The 24,093-nt window shown below is 40.5% G+C and overlaps 1 protein-coding gene across 1 annotated transcript; it reads right to left on the bottom strand.

The window, feature by feature from the left end:
- Nucleotides 1–925: 925 nt before the first annotated feature.
- Nucleotides 926–15,913, bottom strand: ctdspl3 (CTD (carboxy-terminal domain, RNA polymerase II, polypeptide A) small phosphatase like 3). Its single transcript, XM_080032519.1, has 11 exons — nt 15,681–15,913; nt 12,736–12,859; nt 12,491–12,631; nt 12,156–12,270; nt 11,960–12,071; nt 11,002–11,088; nt 3,996–4,058; nt 3,647–3,726; nt 2,813–2,939; nt 2,541–2,636; nt 926–1,350 (listed from the first exon to the last, which is right to left on the bottom strand). The coding sequence occupies exons 1-11, from the start codon at nt 15,792–15,794 to the stop codon at nt 1,285–1,287; spliced, it is 1,125 nt and encodes a 374-aa protein (XP_079888645.1). The 5' UTR covers nt 15,795–15,913; the 3' UTR covers nt 926–1,284.
- Between the last annotated feature and the right edge of the window lie 8,180 nt (nt 15,914–24,093).

Raw genomic sequence — 24,093 nt, 5'->3', positions numbered from 1 at the left:
AACATCTAGATTTTGGGGCTTTGCAGATATGCAAATGTACGCATCATTAGTAAGATATTGATGATTTTTCATATTTATTCAAACTTTTTGGAAAATACTGTAATACAAAAAGTTGTTGTTTTAATGTCAGTAATCAACTTGCAAAGTTTCATAATGATATATATAAGTTTAAAAAATTCCCTATTAGCCCACCCCCATTCACTTAAACAGTGGTTCTGATTTGCTCTGTCGGCCCCCTGTAGCTTTCCAGCAGCTAGTTGACCAGGTTGTCCACCCAGGTTGTGATCGTGGAAGGTCCTGGATATCATTTCTGGTGAACAACCTTTTACAACGCTCCATGTCTGTTTTTCCAAAAAAAGGGGTTTTGCCCCCTAGGTATTAACTGAATAATATTTATCTTTAAATAAAAATATTATGAGGGATTCCTATCTTTCTCAGCAACATATTCAACTGTTTGTCCCTTTCGACTCTTCGGTATGAAATCTGTCTAGGATTTGTTATGATCCCATCATTTGGCAAGAGTCGGAAAAATCCATAACAAAGTAATTTAATGTGATTAATTAATACTGAAATGATCTCACATCTTTTCCATTTTGCTCTTTTGTAACACTCTGGCTGCTCTCTCCTGCTCAACAGGAAGTGATAAGTTTAATATTTTCCAGCATTTTTTTTTCTTTCTTTTTGGAAATAAAAAAGCAGCACGTTGCATCAAATAAAACAGAGCTGAAAACCTCAGGGAAGATTTTCACCAGATAAAACCATAACAGAAACCACCAGCAGAGAGAGGATCCTTTGGAATACCTATCGCTTCATCACTGAACATCTGATGTATATTTAGTATTAAAAATCAAGTATATCTATGGGCACTGGGTGCTGAAAGTAAAGCCCAAAAGTTCTCATTTATTATTTGGTTAATTTTATTGCATAAAAAAGCATATCCAAAATATACAGAGAAAACAGCTGTTGATTAGCAATATAATCAATAAATAAGAAATCATGCCTATACACAACAATTTAAAGTTTTGTCCTGTAAATATACACATGGGGAAAGGAGGATGGGGGCAGTTTATTGCCCTATGGAATGAGTCTCGGAGAAACATGGTTTGGGTGACGAAGGACCAGCACCATGTTTGATGTATACCCAGCAGGTCGAGCTAATTCGACCCGGATTCTGCTTTTCTAGCCAAAGCATATAGGACGAAAACACTGGCTGTGAGAGTCACATTAAGTAGTCATAGAGAGACAGCAGGGGTGATAGGGGTCTGAGGGGGTTAGAGAGTCATGTTAGTCCTCTGAAAGCAGCCGGTGGAAGTGATCCTTCCTCTTCTTCAGCACCTCCCGAAAATCCTCCTGAAAAAACACAACAGGAGATTATTGGGCCTGAACGATGGAACCGGGGGAGGAAAGACAGCAGGCAGATGCTGCTAAAGATAAGCAGCTGTTTTATTCTCCACCGAACGTCTGGTAAAACACTGAGAATCACGACAGATAAACGTTAACAAAAGAAACAACCGGGTTCACATTTCAAAACAAGGCAGACATTACAGTGAAACACCTTTCTTAAAAGCTAGAGTGCGTACCTTTTTCATACAAATTAATGCCGTTTACATTCCAAGCCATTGCTAAATGAGTTTACACAAAGATGATAAAGCCAATCAGCTCCACAAATCTCTCTGTATTTCTCAGTATGGCAGCATTTACAAAATGGTGGCAGGAGCTAAGAAAAAAATCCCAAGAAGCTCCCAAGAAATGTTTAGGTTGTTGATTCTACTGCTAAGAAAAAACCTGGACGTATAGCAGAAGGTATAAAATCCATACGTGAGGTGTGATCACCGAAGGCTTACCTCATATAGATGCACCATCATTGTTGTAATAACTTAGAATTCCTCATGGGGGGGTGGGGAGGAGGGATGACAGAAGTTACACAATATAGTTTTAACTATAGCTTTAATGCTCAAGTACGTTGTTGTCTTTTGCCGTCTTGTATAGTAGACAAAGAGCCTACAGTTTATAGATACATTTTTGGGGAAAAATAATGTGAATGGGTCATATATGACATGATGTCCCCTGTCAGCCTAGCTATAAAATCAGCTGTTCCAGTGTTTATCCCTCGACCTCAAACGTAGGTTTACCTGCATTTTATATCTCTATCACCAGAATATATAATATAATAATGTGCCATGAAATGGAAAAAAAAACATTATCTCTGATGTTGTCTACAGTGAAAAATGTCATTTCAAGTCTGTCTGCATTTGTGGTTGCTTCCATACGCACAGATTAATCAGATTAGCTCATAAATATAAGTAATTTTTTATTTATTTTTAATGTCAAACATTTGTTGATACCAGCTTCAGATTGTTATAGTTTGACTTATTTATAGGATCTGAAATGTTCTAACTGTGGCGGCTCCTAGTGTTCATGTCCAAGAAGACACAGTGGAAAAAATCTTTACCCGACTTCCTTCTTGAATCTACAGGATGATTGGGGGACACAGCCACTAATCTAAACATGCATCGAAGCTGATCATATGATTGTCGTACCGCTGCAGACAGTTTCTCCATGGAGGGGATGAGCTTCTGGAGTTCTCGGTCGCCTGTCTCCCCAGACCAACTCTTGATGGGAATCGTGTTCATCAGCTGCAAAAATCACACAAAATTTCATGAACACAATCCGCCTGACTACTGGCCTGGCAAAAAAAAAATGAGAAAAGTAAAAAATTGCCAAAAACAGCAATGAATTGTTTGTTACATTAAAAGCTATCAAAACAACACTATTAGATATAAATCTAGGTTCATAGCTTTGTGGTGTTTACATGGTACGGGTACGTGTGGGGTGCATTGTCCAGAACGACCGTCTTGGCGAGGTCCCGCCCGAGGATGCTGAGATCTTTTATGTAGTGGCCTCGAATGCAGGCGCAGTCGTCCTGATACAGACGATGACTGCAAAAAAAACGCCAACATGTCAAACGTATTCACTGCAATTTCTGTGAGCAGAGCCTGTTGAGATGTTGGTGTATCTCTCTCTAACAGACTACACAGTATTTACCAACATCTAAATTAGATACATCTATATGAACTAGTGCAATTCAGTACCACAGATGAGTGTTCCTATTGCCGAATAAAGTGGCCACTGAGTTAAGATACACAGTCCACAATGCAACAGAAAATCAATACAGATATCTAAAAAGTACAATAAACTGTAACTATATAATGAATTATTTTAATTATTTTCTTCATTCAAATACTGACCCACAAAAAAAGTCTTCTTCCACACACACACTAACACAATGTCATACCGGCTACATTTTTAGCAGAGATGTTTCCCCCTCTTTGTAAAAAGCTGCTGAATAGGTTTTGTTTACATGAGTATTTTCAATAACACACATCCAGAAGTCACACTGTAGCATTGTCTTTCATTTAGAGTTGTGTTTATGTCGACCTGATGAATGCAAGTTCAATGTTCACTCTCCATTAGCTGCTTTTGGTCCCTACTATCTGGCTACATCTGGCTTTTTAGCTGCTTTGAGGAACGTCCAGAGGTCAGCGGCTTCGTGGCACACGGGTCAGCGCAGGCTAACACACTAGCTGGCCTAGTCTGATAAATCTGACAGAGTGCATGTCTCAGATCAGATCTTAAGTAAACGTACCGAAACAGTTTTCTCTGCGGGTCCAGGATGTTCAGTATCTTCTCGGCGTATTCCTTCTTTGCACACGTGTAAACAAACAGCTGTAACAGAACACAAACAGCAGCTGGGAACGATTCAACGTGCCTCAGGACGCTACATTTATTTTCATATACAAAGAAAATGAAGATTAGAAAAAGAAGGAGTAGGAAATGAATGGGTTCAGCTGACTTTAACTAAAATGAAGTGGCGGTATGATAGAAATATAAGTGTAAAGAAGGAACGTGCATAAAACATTACTTGATAAAGTAAGTTAATCATTTAAAACAAAGATGTCAAAAAACACAACATTTGAAGTCAGATTAACACAAACCTCATATATTTTCGCCACTGACTGCAGAAAGTCTTTGACATGTGGTCGAAGGATCATGTACACCTGTTAATAAAAGGAAAGAAGAGAGAGAGAGAATAAAAAGAGCATAAATATTCTCCATCCTTTTCAATTATCTAGAGCTGTCATATAGCTAGTTTACTTAATACATGCCCCGTCTCTTATGCCAGGTCAGATATCTGAAAATGTCTCCCTTCTGTAGCCCCTTTTACACAGTGAAAGCCGGGAATATGCCGGAATTTCGGCCCTCCGCCCTGCTGTATAAATGCGACCGTTGCGGAACGGGGGAAGAAAGGTGCAAGAGATTGTTTCGGGAATTTTACTACCTCGGGGGGGTAGTATGATTGCCAACACAATCAGTTCCGCCTCTCTGTATAAATGCGGCCAGCTTGTTGATGCAGAACAGGGGGGCGTTTGACGCATGGACATATAAAGAAATGGACACCGGATACACGGCGCCCATTCATTCCTATGAAAGCTGCTCATTGGCGCAGAGAAGCAACAAGGAAGCATAATCCGGAAATTCCATGCGGCCCGGAAGCATGATGTAGCATGGACGTAGCTGCACTATGGACCTATCAAGAAATAGGTGGCGTTTTGAAATGAGAAAACTTCCATTTTAATAGTATATGGTCTAAAGATAAGTATGAGCCTATGATTGATATCCAGAAATGTTTTGCAGAGACGCAATCTTGTTCGCCGCTTGTACTGTGTGGACAGGGAAATCTGCCTACGGACCGCATGAAAATAAGCTCCTCCCCCAACCCAACCAATGGGTTGGCCACATGTCCATGCTGGCTGCTCGGAGAAGGCACAGTCCTAGGGGCCTGGTTTGACGTTCCTTAGCCAACGTTCTAAACATGCGACCATGTTAGCAGTTGAAGGACGTGTGTTTAACATTAACCACGGCGACCTGATGTCCAGTAAAAATCACCAAATAAATATAAAAGGAACGGCGTATAATCTAGTTGATCATAAGGTCCTCTGCTCAATCCAAACCCCACGCTTCATTTTGCAGAGTTTATGAGTCTATTTCTGCCCGGGGGAAGTTGTACAATGAAGTAGGAAAGCTAGGCTAAGCTAGGCTAAGCTAGGCTGCGACCGGATCGCCAACGCTATTATTATCCTAAATCTGAGCGTATATCCACACTATATTTCTGTCTACAGTAACGTGACTTCACACACTGTGTGTATGTCTGAATGGCAGAGCACTGCCCCCAAAGAGACTCGCTCACAGCCAACCTGTCACACACACACAAAAGCCCCTTTTACACAGCCAGTGAAAGCCGGGAATATGCCGGAATTTCGGCCCTCCGCCCTGCTGTATAAATGCGACCTTTGCGGAACGAGGGAAGAAAGGTGCGAGAGATTGTTCCGGGAATTTTACTACCTCGGGGGGTAGTAAGATTGCCGACACAATCAGTTCCGCCTCTCTGTATAAATGCGGCCAGCAGCTAGCGCCCCTGTAATCGTATCACTATTGAACAATTTTGGGTCTTTTTCTGGCTACAAACTTAATTATCAGAAAAGCGAATGCTTCCCCATTAATGAGTTGGCAATGCAAATTAAACAAGAGTCATTCCCCTTCCACTTAACACATTCTGGATTAAAATATCTTGGAATAAACATCACACGTTCCTTCACCTCTCTTCTTGGAGCTAATTTTACACCCCTAAATAATCAAATGAAATCTGACTTTCAAAGGTGGAGCAGTCTACCTCTGACTATTGCAGGGAGGGTACAATCGGTGAAGATGAACATACTCCCAAAGTATTTGTATTTGTTCCAATGCCTACCGTTGTTCCTGACGAAATCATTTTTTCAGTCAGTTAACACATCCATTACCTCCTTCATCTGGAATAATAAAGTCCCAAGAGTTAATAAAGGCTTACTTCAGCGGGGACGCAATGTGGGGGGACTAGCTCTCCCCAGTTTTATTCACTACTATTGGGCAGCCAATTTGCAGAACATTTTATTCTGGCTCCATGTGCCAGATGCAGATTGGTGTACACTTGAAGCACATTCTTGCCACTCGTCATCCCTCCCTGCATTGGTGTACTCCTCCCTGCCCACAAAGTGGTCCAGGTTTACCTCCAATCCTGTAGTACTGTCCACCCTTAGAATCTGGGCACAGTTCCGAAATCATTATAAATTCACTTCTCCCTCCCCTTTAAGTCCTATTTGTAAGAATCATTTATTTCCAGCCTCCTCTCTCGACTTAACATTTACTCAGTGGGGCAGGAAGCAGCTTTCCTGTTTTAAAAGCTTGTACTGTAAAGAAGGGTTCGATAGTTTTGAAAATATATGCCAGAAATATGATTTATCACGCAGTAATTTTTTTAGGTATCTCCAAATACGCCACTGTGTCAAAACGCTGTTTCCCTCTTTCCCTGTCCTCCCTACTGAGGCAGCATGGGAAGAAATGACCCTCCTCTGTCCAAAAAAAGGACTGATATCATTGTTATATTCGCAACTAATGTCTCTAGAAAACCATGACCTTTCAAAAATTAAGATCAGATGGGAGGGCGAGTTGATGATTGAGTTGTTGGACAAACACTGGGAGGATGCTTTACAAAGGATTAACCCATTGATGACTATGGCAATCTAGGATGCATGTCCTTAATGCCTGAGGGTTTTCTGAAAAAATAGTACGAATTGTCAAGTCTACCAAAACCTTAATATCTAAGCCTGTGTAGCACATAGAAACATGAAATAAAATACATTATAAAAGTTAAGGTTCACAGGTTTTATTTAAACATGCTCCCTTAGCGCTTACAAACCAACAAATATTTCTAAAAATCGTCAAAATTAGATGAATTAGAAAATTATTAAATATTGTTAATGCAATGTGTGTTTTTTTATTATTTTGTTTTATTTTTTTTTATTGACATGATTTTCGGCAAACCACACAACTTTTGGGTGGTCACGTGGTCTTAAAAAAATCAACAAAACCCACCTCATGTGTATTTGAACCAATGACAGTGCATTCTATGCTGGGAATGCCATGAAAATTAGATAAAGTAATAATGCTGCGCGACGCAGCATCAGGCAGGAGAGCCAATGTGGCATCGCGCAGCAGCCGTCATCAATGGGTTAACTCATCCTCATCATGTGCACGCTTGGGGCTCATTCAGTTTAAAGTAGTGCATAGGGCTCATTTCAGTAGGGCTAGGTTAGATATACAGTATCTCACAAAAGTGAGTACACCCCTAACATTTCTTCAAATATTTCATTATATCTTTCCATGCGACAACACTGAATAAATGACACTTTGATACAATGTCAAGTAGTCAGTGTACAGCTTGTATAACAGTGTAAATTTACTGTCCCCTCAAAATAACTCGACACACAGCCATTAATGTCTAAACTGTTGGCAACAAAAGTGAGTACACCCCTAAGAAAAAATGTCCAAATTGGGCCCAAAGTGTCAATATTTTGTTTTGCCATCATTATTTTCTATCACTGCCTTAACCCTCTTGGGCATGTAGTTCACTAGAGCTTCACAGGTTGCAACTGGAACCCTCTTCTACCCATTCATGACGACATCAAGGAGCTGGTGGATATTAGAGTCCTTGCGCTCCTCCATCTCCCGTTTGAGGATGCCCCAAAGATGCTCAATAGGGTTTAAGACTGGAGACATGCTTGGCCAGTCCATAACCTTTACCCTCAGCTTCTTTAGCAAGCCAGTGGTCGTTCGGAGGTGTGTTTGGGGTCGTTATCATGTTGCAGTACTGCCCTGCGGCCCAGTTTATGAAGGGAGGGGATCATGCTCTGCTTCAGTATGTCACAGTACATGTTAGAATTCAATGAACTGTAGATCCCCAGTGCTGGCAGCACTCATGCAGCCCCAGACCATGACACTCCAAACACCATGCTTGACTCTAGGCAAGACACACTTGTCTTTGTACTCCTCACCTGGTTGCCGCTCCACACTCTTAACACCATCTGAACCAAATAAATGTATTTTGGTCTCATCAGACCACAGGACATGGTTGCAGTAATCCATGTCTGTTAAGTAAGTAAGCCGTAGTCTGTTTGTCTTCAGCAAAACTTTTTGTGGGGTTTCTTGTGCATCATCTTTAGAATAGGCTTCCTTCTGGGATGACAGCCATGCAGACCAGTATGATGCAGAGTGCGGCGTATGGTCTGAGCACTGACAGGTTGACCCCCCACCCCTTCAAGCCCTTCAGCAATGCTGGCAGCACTCATACGTCTATTTTCCAAAGCCAACCTCTGTGTACGACGCTGACCACGTGCACTCAACCTTCGTAAACTGGGCCGCAGGGTGGTATTGCAACATGATAACGACCCCAAACACACCTCCAAGATGACCAGTGGCTTGCTAAAAAAGCTGAGGGTAAAGGTTATGGCCTGGCCAAGCATGTCTCCAGACCTAAACCCTATTGAGCATCTTTGGGGCATCCTCAAACAGAAGGTGGAGGAGCGCAAGGTCTTTAATATCCACCAGCTCTGTGATGCTGTCATAAATGGGTGGAAGAGGGTTCCAGTTGCAACCTGTGAAGCTCTAGTGAACTACATGCCCAAGAGGGTTAAGGCAGTGCTGGAAAATAATGGTGGCCACACAAAATATTTACACTTTGGGCCCGATTTGTAAATTTTTTCTAAGGGGTGTACTCACTTTTGTTGCCAGCAGTTTAGACATTAATGGCTGTGTGTCGAGTTATTTTGAGGGGACAGTAAATTTACACTGTTATACAAGCTGTACACTGACTACTTTACATTGTATCAAAGTGTCATTTCTTCAGTGTTGTCCCATGGAAAGATATAATGAAAAATGTGAAGAAATGTAAGGGGTGTACTCACTTTTGTGAGATACTGTATATCCAGGAACAGACGGCAGCTGTATTAGATGCTCCCTCTCCCCAGCTGATTTAACACACACGTTTTGGTTGTGTCCCCGTTTAAATCAATATTGGTCATCTGTTTTTCAAACTTTATCTGAAGCCATGAAAATTAAAATTAAGCCCTGCCCGTTGATTGCAATATTCGGTATTCCAAGCGAGAGTTTAACCTTAACCCGGAATCAATCGGACATTATTGCTTTTACATCACTTCTTGCCCGTCGAAGAATCTTATTGGTCTGGACTTCCCCTGCAGTGGCCGCATGGTTACAGGATGTTCTATTTTTTCTTAAACTAGAAAAAGTTCACGGTGAAAGGCTCAGTCCAAAAATTTTACGTAAAATGGCAACCTTTTGTAACATATTTTGAGAATCTTAAAGTAATGCCTGAATAATGAGACACTTTTATATTTTCCCATCTATTATCCGTTTCCTTTGTTTATTTTTTTGTAAGTATTTTTATTCAAATCAATGATCATCTACCCTGATGGGGTGGGAACTGATTAGCCTGACTGACAATTGTGAAAACGTGAGTTTAAAACCTTGTAAACCATTTGTGTAGATATGTTGACATGCGGACGTGTGCTTGTTTTCAGTGTGTAGACCCTTAAATGTTTTTGAAGAAATGTGTACCAAACAGAGTGGAAAAAAAAAAGCTTCCCAGAATGTTGTCAATATGGGGGTGGGTGGGGGGTGGGAAGGGTGGGATATTTTTGTTGGGAGGGGGGATAATGCTTAGCAATGTTCTTTTTGCTACTTTTTTTGTTTTTGTTTTGTTTGTAATATTTTTTATTTTGTTAAGAGAAAATGAAAATGGAGAACTGTCTTACTTCCTGTACAAGGTAACATGCTTGCTCCTCCAATAAAAACATTTATAAAAAAATAAATAAATGCGGCCAGCTTGTTGTTGCGGAACAGGGGGGCGTTTGACGTTCCATAGCCTACGTTCTAAACATGCGACCATGTTAGCAGTTGAAGAACGGGTGTTTAACATTAATCACGGCGGCCTGATGTCCCGTAAAAATCACCAAATAAAAGGAACGGCGTATAATCTAGCTAGTCATAAGGTCCGCTGCTCAATCCAAACCTCCGCGCTTCATTTTACAGAGTTTATGAGTCTATTTCAGCCCAGGGGAAGTTGTACAATGGGAAAGCTATTGCTATGCTAAGCTAGGCTGCGACCGGATCGCCGCCGCTATTATTATCCTAAGTCTGAGCGTATATCCACACTCAGATCTCTGCCCTCACAAAGAGACTCGCTCACAGCCAACCTGTCACACAAACACACACACACACACAGAGGTGACTGGCGCGGCGCTAAATGTTTACGTCACACCTGACGCTGTTTACAAGCACCTCTTTCATTCCGGAACGCTGTGTAAAAGGGGCTACTGATGCGCCAGCAGGCCGGCGTTGCTTGGTTCTGTGTAAATAACACAGAAGCAAGCAAAGCCGGCATATTGGAGTGATGTTGTTCCGTCAATATGCCGCAATCTCTGTGTAAAAGGGGCTACAGTTAGTTGACGCAGTGAGCCGAGTGATTTTGTTAGTTTGGTTAACTGTCCCAGAGATGTTGGACTCAGCACGTAGCGAGATCAACCGGCACATCACGGGGACAGTAAAATACAGCCCTCTTACTGCAAGCTCCAGCACTCTTCACCGGCCAGTGTTGTTGTTGTAAAGCGGCTGACCGGGGAGGTGCTAAATGTTTACGTCACACCTGACGCTGCTTACCAGCACCCCTTTCATTCCGGAACGTTGTGTAAAAGGGGCTACTGATGCGCCAGCAGGCCGGCGTTGCTTGGTTCTGTGTAAATAACACCTAACCAAGCAGAGCTGGCAAATTGCCGCTCTTTCGTTCCGTCAATATGCCGCAATCTCTGTGTAAAAGGGGCTAACGTCTCTGTCTTGCTAGCCAAAACATCCCATCAGTGTTCTTAGTTAGTTCTGGTTTTTCTGCACATTAACAATAGATTTCTTCACATCTCCTACTTTCAGTCACCCCCAACTAAAAGGGAACACACACACTGTCTTCTGTGGTCCTTTTTGCTGTCTGTGAGCTTCTGCTGTGTTTCAGATTAAAGGAAAAGGTGTGCGAGGCATGAACAATGTTCAGTGAGGGGCTACCTTGTACTGATGGTCCTGGAAACCTGTGTGGAAGGTGTACTCCGCTTCTTCAATCACATTCAGAGAGCTGAACATCAGTGTCTCCTCCTGGTAGGACATTAATCAGTGTTAGGTTATTGTCTAAAAATAAATGTTATACTGATCTAATGAATGCCAAAATACATGTTATCTCACCAAAAAACAATATATATGAAAAAAACTAAACATTTATTTTGTCTTTTTTCTTTTGCAATCGAAACATCCTAAAATTAAAACTAATTATGAACTGACACTGACTATCTTGGACGGACTATTTTCTCAGTTTTAGATCTCTGAGTTCAACAGCAGCAAAAAGGATCCCAAACTGAACCAAAAAGATTTAAGCCAGCTGGGGAGAAACAATACAAACGGTGTGTTTTTCGCATAGCTCAGGGAAACAATGTGGAGCAATTGTGAGCCAACAAGAGTCAAGACTCTGGAGGACATGAGGATGCAGTACAATCCATCATGTGACCTGGACGCCACCAGCTCGACTCAGTTGATTACACTTCAACACATCTGTAATTTACCGGGCTGTAACAAAATAATCTCACAGATTCAGAGGGGAAATAATCTAATTTACAGTAAACTGCAGTTTAGAGAAACAACTATTAATACAACTGTAACTTTTATTCATTACATATTGAAATATGTACTTAAAAAGGAACCTTAAAGGAGGTGAACAAAATTAATTGTACATTCAGACAAATAAATAGAGCTTTTATCTTTGAGGCCAAAATGTATGTTCCAAAAGTTTTATAAATACAAAAACACTCAACGACATCAACACAGAAAGGATTTTCCAAAATAACATTTCTTCCCCACAATCACTAGCTAACAACATTATATATTTTTTTTAAAATCCTGATTATCAATAGCATTACATCATGTTGGTAATCACAACTTTAGATAACAGGAAGCATCAGAGGATGAAACTCACCAGGTCGACCACCAGCGTGGCCTCCGGAGTGCTCCTGGTCTTTGGGGGAATGTCTATGAGTTGGGGTCGGGAGTGCTGAGACTGCAACGGCATGTCCTTGATGAAGTCAAAGCTGGAAAAGAAAAATAACAAAGGCGTTTAGAAAATAGAGAATCACGCTTTCACAGACACGCCTGAAAGACAGCTTAATACATACGGATTAAAGACGTCATCATCCTCGTCTCCGGCCAGAAGGTCAATGGAGCCATAACCAAAAACACCTTGCTCTGGGCTCATCAGCACGCTGTGTCCGGTATCTGCGGACTTTATATCTGGACAGACAAAAACAACATGTACAAGCAATAAGCAACACAAGTGGCCTAATATCTGAGGTACTGGGGAAACTGTGTCAATGTTATTTCTATCTGATGCAACCAGAAGGGGAAGATACCACAGACCACCAGAAAGATGCCGGCACATTTATATTGTGGTTGGTGAGTGAGTGCCTCATACACAGTATACACAGCACAGAATGACTGTAGCTGTACTCACTCTCTTTGCTGGGTGTGAGGAAACGCACAATGGGAGAGTAGATGTTTCTGGCTGTTGTGTTACGAGGAGTTACCGGGTCCATCTCTGACAGTATGTGCTCACGGCGCATGGCAGGCCTGACCGGAGTCTTGAAGCCCACATCTAAACAACAAGACAGTCAGTCAGAAACAAGTTTAGGGAACAGCGAGATGAATTATAAATTAATATATTTTTAAAAATCCTTGAGGATAATCTGCCCAACGCACCTGTTTCTCTGTCTTCAACAGCGATTGCTCTCTTCCGTAGCCGGCCACGGGGCAGCGGTCGCCTGGTCATTGTGGGAATTTCGTCATCTGACTGGTTAGAGTCTTTCTCCAAGGTCCCTTCAGCCTACACAGTAAAAAGTAAAATCATTATACAAGCTAAAAACTGATATGTTTAGTACGGCAGGGTTCGACATAACGTATAGCCCGATGGCCCGGGGCCAGTAAAATCATATGCAGGGCAAGTTGATTGGCCAGTCACTGTCCCGCCCGGGCCAGTGACTGGCCAATCACAGTTCAGTATCTTTTTGTAGACTACATCATGGTTCATTGAAATGCGCGTTCTGAGTCGTAATGAAAGCAGTGTTTATTTAAGACTCAATATAATAAACCTAATATAAAATATATTTTTTAATGAAATAAAATGGACAACCGATGCGTGGGCGTTTTGACAGGCACCGTTGGCAGAGCTGCCTACCGTCCGCCTGCGAGTCGACAAATCAATCGACTTACTCTGCCCCCTTTCTTTCTTCCCACAGCAGAGGTTGAGGCGCAGAAAATGATAACTGCGCTTTTCCTTTATCTGCTGCCGTAATGTTACAATATTTGCATCCAAGCCCCAATGGTAATACAAATGAGAGGCGTTATTTAAACGCTGTGAATGCGTCTCCGGTGATTGTGTCGGTTGTAGACAGAAACGAACGGAGGGACTCCGCTCACTGTACAGTTCCTATAGTCGCGCAGTTTGGCACTGTGTTTTCAGGCTCGAGACATTCAATCAGATCGCGGAAGTCTTTCCCATTGAAATCGCTAACGGGGAGAATATCCCCGGTTATTATTTTAGCCACAAACCACAGTTCATCTGCGCGGCGGCTCACTCGCTGGCGAGATCACACGGTGAAACGCTGCTGTGATCGGACGAAGGCATTGTGTGTTTCTAAGGTGATTTAACGTCATAGTCTTAGACGAGCGTTTAACTTATGCTGCATATTTTGCACTGCATTGTTTTTTATCAATAGTTTGAAAAAATGGTCCCACACCGGACTCTTATGTGAAGCTGACACTTCATGGAGAAGTGACACTGCTGCAGCGCGCTCACGACCAGACGTGAACTCACATACACGGTGAAATCTCCCATTAAAAAAACGGCATAACCCACTGATTTTCGGATTTCTATTCTATTTTTAAAGTCAACTTGAGCGAAAGTGGAAAACCGGTCATTCGGTCGACACATTCACATCCCTAATGCATATAGAGAAAGTAATAAAAACAGCCTACCACACCACAAAGAATGATCAGACCTTCATCTCTTATTTATTTTTTATGTTTGAACATGACTTCTGCAGGTGAACTATTCATTAAACTGCCCAAATTCAAGAATAAAAACAACCTTCAAACTACTGGACTTTAAAATACTGGCCGACTCTTTCAACATACTTTCAGTTGTAGGCTTCTAATTCAATATGTTTGCCTGGTTTTATATTATGTGTATGAGCAATATCAACATTTCATATAATTAACTAAAAGAAAAATAACCAAATCTAAAGGGAATATCTATACTGTTACAGTATAGATATTCCCTTTAGATCTGGTTATCTTTCTTTATTTTTCTAATACAGGTATTATAATTATTGACACTAAATTATGAAGAAAAAAAAAGTGTGTGCAGGGCCAGTGAAAATATACAAGGGGCCAGTAAAACTCGGATCCACTGGCCCGGCGGGCCAGTAGGAAAAAAAAGTTATGTTGAACCCTGGTACGTCTCACTTTGACCTTTAAATGTCTATTTAAAGTTAGACAGACAAATAATTGCAAAACTGTACTTTTTTAAATCTATTATAACTGAAGTGGAAAACATAAACCTAAAATACAGACCTTTTTTTTAAAAAGAGCAAGAATGCTCCTTGAAATTACTTTCTCAATACTTAGCGGCATAGATTTTGACTAACATTGTTATATGCTCATAAAGCCTGAAGCTTAGACACAGACATACACATTATGCTATGCTACAAAAGCAAAACAGACACCAAAAGACAAAACAGAACGTTTCAGAATTGAACTGCAGTAAAGAAAAGCTGCACAAAATAAGTTGCATTGTCAACGGAGTTGTGTTAAGGAAGGATCAATAAAGGAAAGCAATTTTTATTTATTTATATTGGCACCAGTGCATTTCCAAATTATTCATGACTATTTGTTGGCACTGTCTACGTCCACTTCAGCTTGATATCGATTTACACACACTATGACACTACTACGGTCTTTCCCGTACAATGTTATGTGTATCTGATGTATTTTTACTTCCCGTTTTCTTTAATTCTGCAGCAGTCCACCAAAAGAAAACGGCAAATGCATGTGAGCCATAAGCATTATTCAGGAGAACGAAATGTACATCACTGCACTCATGAGTGTACACAACTTGCATGCATGTGACTGGCTCTGCGAGTGACCTACTTAATAGAATCTCTCTCTCTCATGTATCCCAGCTATGTAATCCTCTGTCAGAAACTGCGTCACAGAGCACCATGTCTGAGGTTTACAACCTCATTCATGGATGAAACTTTGGAGCAGGGAATATACTGTGGCCTGGTGATGTCTATACAGTTGATAATAACTCACTGGTTGTACAATACGTTTTGCCCCGGTGGAAGTAATCTAAGGTGTATTTAGTTAGTTACACAACTCAGGAAAAATAAGAGTCGATACGATAGGTATTGATAGTAAGTGAGTAGAGAAGAGAAGTAAAGAGACCTTGGCTTTCGTCCAGGTGCTAACAGTTAGCATCATCGTCGATTATTTTGCTTTGGGAGGGCTAGGTGGCTAGCTTCAGCAAACCGACACGATTACTTATATTGTTTGTGGTTTTAGCACCATAAATCCTGGTATCACTAACATTAACGAATCGTTTACTGAGTTACTGACCGGATAAATCAACCATAACAAACAGTTACCTCTGCGTTAGCTTGTAGCGGGCTCGCGGTCACCGTAGGCCGTGCGTCGTTGCTTCTCGGCGTCTTGGGAGTCGGACAATAAGTATTAACGGTTCTTTGAGACCTGAGTCTCATTTTCCCTCTTCATATGGGACCTGTCAACATAAACACACACTCTCCAGCACTGTAACGAAGGTAATCGCTTCGACTCCGACGCTTTGCTGCTTTGGTTTGTTTGTTTCTCCTCAGCAGATTACAGGTTCACTGGCCGATTGTAGCTCCGCCCCGCTCGTCCCCGTGTGTTTGAATCTGCCGGGGTGCGATAGGTTCACCACAGCGGACCTCCAATACACTGCTACTGGGCGGGGCTTCGGAAAATTCCAGCTTCAATCCGAAGCGATGGTCACGTTGGAGAGAAGAGTGTGTGTGTGTGTGTGTGTGTGTGTGTGTGTGTGTGTGTGTGCGTGTGTGTGTGTGTGTGTGTGTGTGTGTGTGTGTGTGTGTGTGTGTGTGTGTGCGTGTGCGTGTGCGTGTGTGCGTGTGCGTGTGTGCGGGTGTGTGTGTGTGTGTGGGTGTGTGTGTGATGATTATCCACTGAGACCGCCGGGGGGGCGCTTGAAGACATACCATATTATATATCCGTGCTACCTTCAAGGAAACCAGACCCTAATGGAAACAGATATCAACGTGTGGTTTAAAATACTCAAAGTAAATTAAAACACAAAAATAAAAGAAAAAAGCAATAAAACATGAGACATTCTCTTAATAACGCCCATGGTTGTTTCCACATTACTGCACGTGAACGAACCGAGGTCGGGGTAACGACTACACAACTCAGGAAGCGGCCTATACAAAGGACACGTGAATGCAGCATCACTTGCAGCATCACTTGCAGCAGCCTATAACTCATGTAGCCTATAAACTATAACTTGATTTTTTGATATGATGATCTTTATTGTCCCCTCTGTGCAGTAATGCAAAGTAATTACAGTAACCTACACAGATGAAGTACAGATACTGCATTTTGTTTGATCCGTTTTGTAGTAGGCCTACTAAGTAAGTTTTTGCACAACTCCATTTAGGCTTACGTTACTTATTCCACCTCTACTTAGCACAGTGGCCTACTGCTTTATGGTGAGTCCTGAGTTAAAAACAAAAAAAACTATGAAATTATTTAAAAAATGGATTAGTTAGGTAGATAACTCCTCATTATGTGCAGAGGCGGTGTAAAGTTTCAGTTCTGTCAACTACAAGAACATAATGAACACATTTTAATTTAAGACTCCACGTAAAGCCAATAACAGGAAGCAACATTTAGTATTTTAGATTTAAAGGTGCAGTGTGTAGAATTTATTAGCATTTTTCAAAACAGACTTGGTAGAAAATAAATGGAATATCATTTTCATAAGTTTATTTTAAATAATGTATAATCGCTTTTATTTACCATTTATTTCCATAAAATGAGCCTTTTATATCTAATAGCGGGGCTTGCCACCATGGAGGCCGCCATTTTGTACTGCCTAGATTCTACAGTAGCACAGAATGGACAAACTTACGTAATAGCCATATGCATTTTTAAAGTGGGTGTCCTGGGGAAATGCACCTGTTGGAAGACGAAGAAGAAGTAGTCTACTAAAGTAAATAACAAAATACATCTTCACTTCATCACTTGATATTGTGGAATAACTTGAGGCAGTGGTGCATAAAGCCATCTTTAGTAACTAGATTATTGTCCCTGAAGGCCAATGTAGCTTCTGTTATTAGGGACTTTACCAACAGCTGAGAGGATGGCTACGGCGGTTGAGTAGAATTTTGAACATTTGAGAATTTATGTCCTCCTGTCGCCGTAGTCCGTCTGTTTACAATGGCAAAACTGTTTTTTGGCGTTCTGAGCACTACGCCAAGTGCAGCAAGTATCTGTTCTAAGAGTTGCTAGGTGATATTGGAACCCATTGTAATCTCTCCGCACCGTAGCCCTCCCTAAAACGACGTGCTTAAAGTCCCTTAAACTCCCGAAAGGGAGGGGTTACCCAAGGAGCGTTGCATTCTAGAACTTTCACCACTAGATGCCACAAAAAACTCAGATAACACTGCACCTTTCAATCATTTAACACCTTTAACACAATACGTAAAAAACACACACACACACACACACAAACACATATACCATGAATATTAACCAATGCGAACAATATGTTGTTTTTCATATTGTCCCATGCCTATAACATAGCTTATCATTTTTGATTTTACTGTTAAAACGTTTTTTTAAACTTATTTTATCTTCAGATACATAAAAAAAAGTGTCCAAAGCTCTGGTTACATTTAAGAAAAGTGATATTTTATTCATTTCAGATTCAAAATAAAAGTATTCACACAAACACGTATCGAGTAAATAGGCAAGAGCAGCTCTTCACCCTTTAAAAAAAAAAAAAAAAACAAGTTGCATTGCCCGCAGCCACTTCACTGTTACCGTGGTTACTGGGAAACATTCCATTCATCAAAAAATGTAATCACTTATAGAAAAAAAGAGGAATAAGCACACATTAATAGAACAGACTGAAAAAACATGTTGAAGTACTAACAGTGGTACTATAAGCAGTACTTGTTAAAGTACTAGTAGTAGTTAGCTGTTAAGATGGAGGTTCTCTCAAATAAACTGAACAGCAGAAGTGTTTGCAAACTTGTTACACAGAGAGAGACGGAGAAGGAATAAAGCACAGGATCTGAAATTAACCTACAGGGTGACAATTATATCTTCTGAGGATATATCAATGTTTCCCTGCAGATATATTGATATAAATACACCACACTACTTTTTTTCAATACGATACCATGGGTGTCAATACAATACCATGGGATTACAGATAATCTTTAAGTGTTTTTTGTATGTTTAAAGTTCATTTCGGACGCTGGCGCCAGCCATCAAACCCGCTCTGTGTCCCCACTAAACTGTAACTTTAGCCCTCAGTGGGTTAAATGCATCAAACTGGAGGTAGAGGTAGATTTTCCTGAGAAGTTGTAAAAGACAAGAGCCTTGTTTCAGTTCTGAAGTTAATTTGAAGACACATGAAGCCCCTCCCTAACAAACGCACACACAGACACACACAAGCAGGCACAACCACTCACAGACAGACACACACACACCACATGCCCTAAAATAATCACATCGTTGGTATCATAATAATTATCGCTATATTAATAAATTTGCTCTAAATGTAATCTCTGTGTGCTGCCGGGGTTGCTACAGCAAATCCAGAATAAAAAGCAAAGAAAGAGCAAAAAACAAACAAAAAACAAAACAAATATAGACATGATATATAACACACAGCCCTAACAAGCCGTATTTCATGAATCTTAGTAATAGCCCATAGGTTAATTCATACAACAATTGTCACAGCAGAAGGCATCTTGTTATTTCTCATAATTTCCTTGTCCACCTGATGGAGGTAAAGCCCCAGACCCACATGCACCTTAACCCGTAAATGTTCCAGCAAGATTTCATGTCGGCTACATGTGGGAACAGGAGTCGGAGTCAAGACACTCTGGACCTAGTAGGATTTCAATAGGTTCCAATGCTACTGCTCTGGTGGGAGAAAAAGCAGCAATAGTTCAAGGAAATTCTTAAGTTATGAATTTTTGACAAAGAGCGAGCGAGCCGATCACAGAGAAGTCAGAGGGGTTTGTGCTGATGATCTGCCCCTGAAATGCACTACATCTACTTTTTATATTATCTGGAAATAAAACTTTGTTGAAAATGAGTCCAGGTTTGTCATCATTCCTGATCTGTACAATAGAACCTAAATACACCAGACGAGCAGAACACCAAACAAGGCTTTTACATCTGCTCAAAACTCTTTCCAAAACCCCAGAGAGATAACACAAATACGTTATTCTTCCAATGTTTCTTCAAATAATAAACATCAGCCATCTCTGATATGGAAGAACCTGCCTCAGGAAAAGACAAGACCTTTGATTGGTGATTGTTTACTGTGTTCCTAATAAGTCAATTTGTTCTTTGTATTAATGCCTCCCTCGATACTGTCTGATATTTCAGAGGCTTTGTCACAGAAACAAGGCTCAAACTCTGGAAACACTGGTGAGAAATGAAAATATGAACACTGAAAATATATATACTTTTTGCAGTACATAGTCATGCCCTTTTGTGAAGTCTAAACTGATTGTGTGTCAAAACAAAACCATCCACTGAGGGGTGCTCTTAGTGAAGATGTTGAAGCTGGAGCCTGAATCCTGTACTGTCCTTAAGTCTCCGAGTCAAATCTTTTTGATTTCTGATTGTCTGTGGTCATTACAATCTCGTTATTGATCAACGTGAACATTAGCAACAACATTTACATAAGTTTTTTTTGCTGTATCAGTCTTCAACTTGCTTATTTGTTGTGGCAGAGAACTGAAAAAGCTGCCAAATACCTAGGGGGCAAAACCCCTTTTTTTGGAAAAACAGACATGGAGCGTTGTAAAAGGTTGTTCACCAGAAATGGTATCCAGGACCTTCCAGGATCCCAACCTGGGTGGACAACCTGGTCAACTATAGCTGCTGGAAAGCTACAGGGGGCCGACATAGAGCAAATCAGAACCACTGTTTAAGTGAATGGGGGTGGGCTAATAGGGAATTTTTTAAACTTGTAGATATCATTATGAAACTTTGCAAGTTGATTACTGACATTAAAACAACAACTTTTTGTATTACAGTATTTTCCAAAAAGTTTGAATAAATATGAAAAATCATCAATATCTTACTAATGATGCGTAAATTTGCATATCTGCAAAGCCCCAAAATCTAGATGTTGGACAAAAGCAGAGTCAATTTGTTTTTAAATTTTTAAAACAAAACAAGTGTCCAACTGCCTGAAGCTTTTCCTAATCACAGTTCAAATTTGATCAATAACCCATAGAAAATAAATTTTTTACACAGTTTTTTCCAAGGGAATGTCTAGCCGTTTCCTAAAATACCAGCTGGAGACTCCAAAAGGACACTTTTGGTCCATAGCACATGAAATGTATCTAAATAATCTAAATGTATGAAGATTTTGGGGCTTTGCAGATATGCAAATTTACGCATCATTAGTAAGATATTGATGATTTTTCATATTTATTTAAACATTTTCGAAAATACTGTAATACAAAAAGTTTTTGTTTTAATGTCAGTAATCAACTGGCAAAGTTTCATAATGATATCTATAAGTTCAAAAAATTCCCCATTAGCCCATCCCCATTCACTTAAACAGTGGTTCTGATTTGCTATGTCGGCCCGCTGTAGCTTTCCAGCAGCTTGTTGACAAGGTTGTCCACCCAGGTTGTGATGGTGGAAGGTCCTAGATGTCATTTTTGGTGAACAACCTTTTACAACGCTCCATGTCCATAAAATCACTTTGCCCCCTGGGTAAAAGGTATTTAGTTCTTGAGGTAGAGACGGGGTATGACTGTGGTTAAAGGGATGGTAAGAGTTTTTGGAGGTATCCGGGTTGTTGTAACGTCTCCTGATTGTCGCTACCACGCAATTAACAAGATGCAAAGAGTAAGGAAGCGAGAGAAAGAGAGAGCTGCAGTACCTCCACTGCTTAAATGCAAATATCTCAGAGCCTGTCGATAGATATACAATAAACATGGATCCACTGAAGGGGGCAGGTGCTTGAATGCTACCTCAGGGGCCTAAAGGGTCACAGGGTCAAATCTAAAAAAAAAAAAGCAATGTTGATCCTTTAGATCGGCATTGATTGAATTTTGTTATCTCCAGCAGCCCTCACCCACCAAAACCAATGCTTTTAGCCGAACACAGCATGTCTCTATTTGATTGTCAGCCATGACTGTCACATCTGTTCCTCATGCAGAGAGAAGCATGCTGGGATTTCTGTGTCACCGGAGGAAACAACCCTAAAATGTAAATTAGTTTAAAACGAGATTATTTCCTTTGTTTTGTTTTCACCCTGGGTCTTTCTGTTGTAGTTGTAGCCTATAGACATATTAGATAGCATGGCATTTGTACAACATCATTACTATAGACGATACATTGCCTTCACAAGGAAAAATGTAGTAGAAGACGTGACAGATATTTATTTAATTTTTTTTTCTGTATAAACCAGAATTGGACTTGTCATAGAAATGATTATGTTATCAAATTTGTATCGTTAGAATTAAAAACCAAATCTTGATGGATGAACTTGTAATATCATTAATAAGACAATAATTAAATCTTAAATAATAATAGAGCAGTAGAAACAGCTGTCTCTGTCGCCTTTGACTAGTGGAAATCGCTGTGGTTAAGCAGTACACTTGAACATTTTGTATTTTCCCCTTGGATTATTTGAGTGCTTTGGTGTAGCATTTGTCTGTGACGATGATTAATAATCAATATAAAAAGCATAAAAGTTAAACAGCTGATATATTTGTTAGAGAGTTCAGGTATGAGCTTAAATAAATGTCCTAAATACATTTCTTGGTGGTTTAAAGCCAAAACTACAACAATAAGACCCAGACTGCGATACAAAGTAGGCATATTATATAGTGCTAGATGGGTTGTTTCAGCATTAGTTTACATCCGTGCAGGACTCCGGAGCCAGAAGGGACTGCCTGTGTTTCACGCTATCTACATTTGTCACTGTAGGGATACACTGTGTTCCTCTGTAACACATCTACATGGAGAACCTGATCAATATGCAGACTGCATCAACACTGCATAAATGTTGTAAACATTTGAAAAAGCAAAACGGTCGCTGGTCTGATGTCTGCAAAATAACTCGCTCTTCCCTGAATAATAAAATGCATCTATGTCTGCAAAATGACATCTCCAGTGATACATTACTTAATATTAGTATCAGGTTAGGCACACTGAAATAAAAAGGGACATGTTTTTTGCTTATATCTCCTAAAAAACCTACACTTCACTGATGCAAAGCAAATTAAACAAGGCTTCATGTTTTCCAGCTTTAGAGACTCGACAACAGCAGCAGTTTCAGAAATGCAGATGCCCTTACAGTAAGTCAAAACTGTGCTACCTTTACGTGAGGAAACGGCTGTTTGTGAATGTTTGAGGTTTTGAAATTATTATTTCAAACTGCAAAAACTAGATTTGAGTATTTCAACTATACATTATCTCACAAGGGTCCACTCAGTATGTGTTTTGACTCTATCCAAAGCTTCTGTTTATTGGTAGCATAGTTATCTCCTGTCAAGTGACACTTTCTCCAAAATAACTAACATTTAAGCTAAGGGTCAAGTGCCTGAGAGGTATGTTTCTGTTAAATAATTGAATAATTGCTGAAGGTCAGTGTGACACAAGGATTCCACATTATTATAGAGTTTGTGTGTGTGTGTGTGTGTGTGTGTGTGTGTGTGTGTGTGTGTGTGTGTGTGTGTGTGTGTGTGTGTGTAAGTTGCATGTCTGCTAGGTGTAGCTGAGGTACCATTGAGGTAACTGGGAACATCTGGTTCCTGAGTTATTTATACGCGCCTTCCCAGATGCTGGCGTGCAAATCCTTTCACCAAACTCTGTTAACTGTTTAACTTTATGCGCACCTCATATTGCTTTCACCCACTTCCATACATCTGATACTGACTTCCGCTCATTATTGCAATCACTTTTCTTACTTAGTGTGTTATGGATAAGTTAAGAATTAATTTCCCCTTTCCGCCTTTGTTGTTGCTCACAACTATAGTGGTTTAAGCTAACAGGTTTGTACAAGTGTGAAAAGTAAAACCTCAAACACACACAAATAAAACAGACTCTGTAGCAGAAGCATGCACTGCCTGTATTTGGTGAGAAAAAAGGACATCGACTGCTGCTGTTACTTATCTTGCCTGTACGAGGCGCAATGCGCATTCATTGAAGTGGTCTGATAATGACCCAGCAGCGCCGCCCTGGTGGAGACTTGAGTTTTAAACTACTTTACATTTAAACAAATACATTATAATATATATATTTTAACTTATATTAATAGTTCATCATTGTGTCACTCTCCCTATTTAACCAACCTCTAAGAACAGCATTTAAAGGTTGTATGTGTTTTTGAATGAGAGCTATGGTCTGTCTTCCGCAGAAAAACAAAACAAAAAAGAAAGCTGGTGGTGATTTCCCACCGAGTAGCTATTCCAGAATCAAAGCCATGGCAGCCATCTGGTGATATTTGACTGCAACAGTAAAAAGTGATTAGACAGAGGTACTGCTTGCTCTCTGGTCATCTCATGCTGTGTTAAGGCCTCTGATCAGAACCCACATACAAAGCCTGATTTACTTCCTAACGTCAGTAGGAATGAGGCTGCTTTGCTTGGGGGTCGGTTAGAGTAACAATCTTTAACAGCCAAAAGTCCAGAGAGGTAGCACAGGTTAAAGTTCAAAAAGCTGAATGATTGATCCGCTTCTAAATCCGCAGACACAACTATGAATGGATGCTATGGTATCTCATACTGCGGCTGACTT

This window comes from Ammodytes marinus (assembly GCF_949987685.1).
Source record: "Ammodytes marinus genome assembly, chromosome: 8".
Lineage (NCBI taxonomy): Eukaryota > Metazoa > Chordata > Actinopteri > Uranoscopiformes > Ammodytidae > Ammodytes > Ammodytes marinus.
The sequence above is the reverse complement of the archived record's forward strand: the minus strand, read 5'-3'. Positions and strand labels throughout refer to the sequence as shown.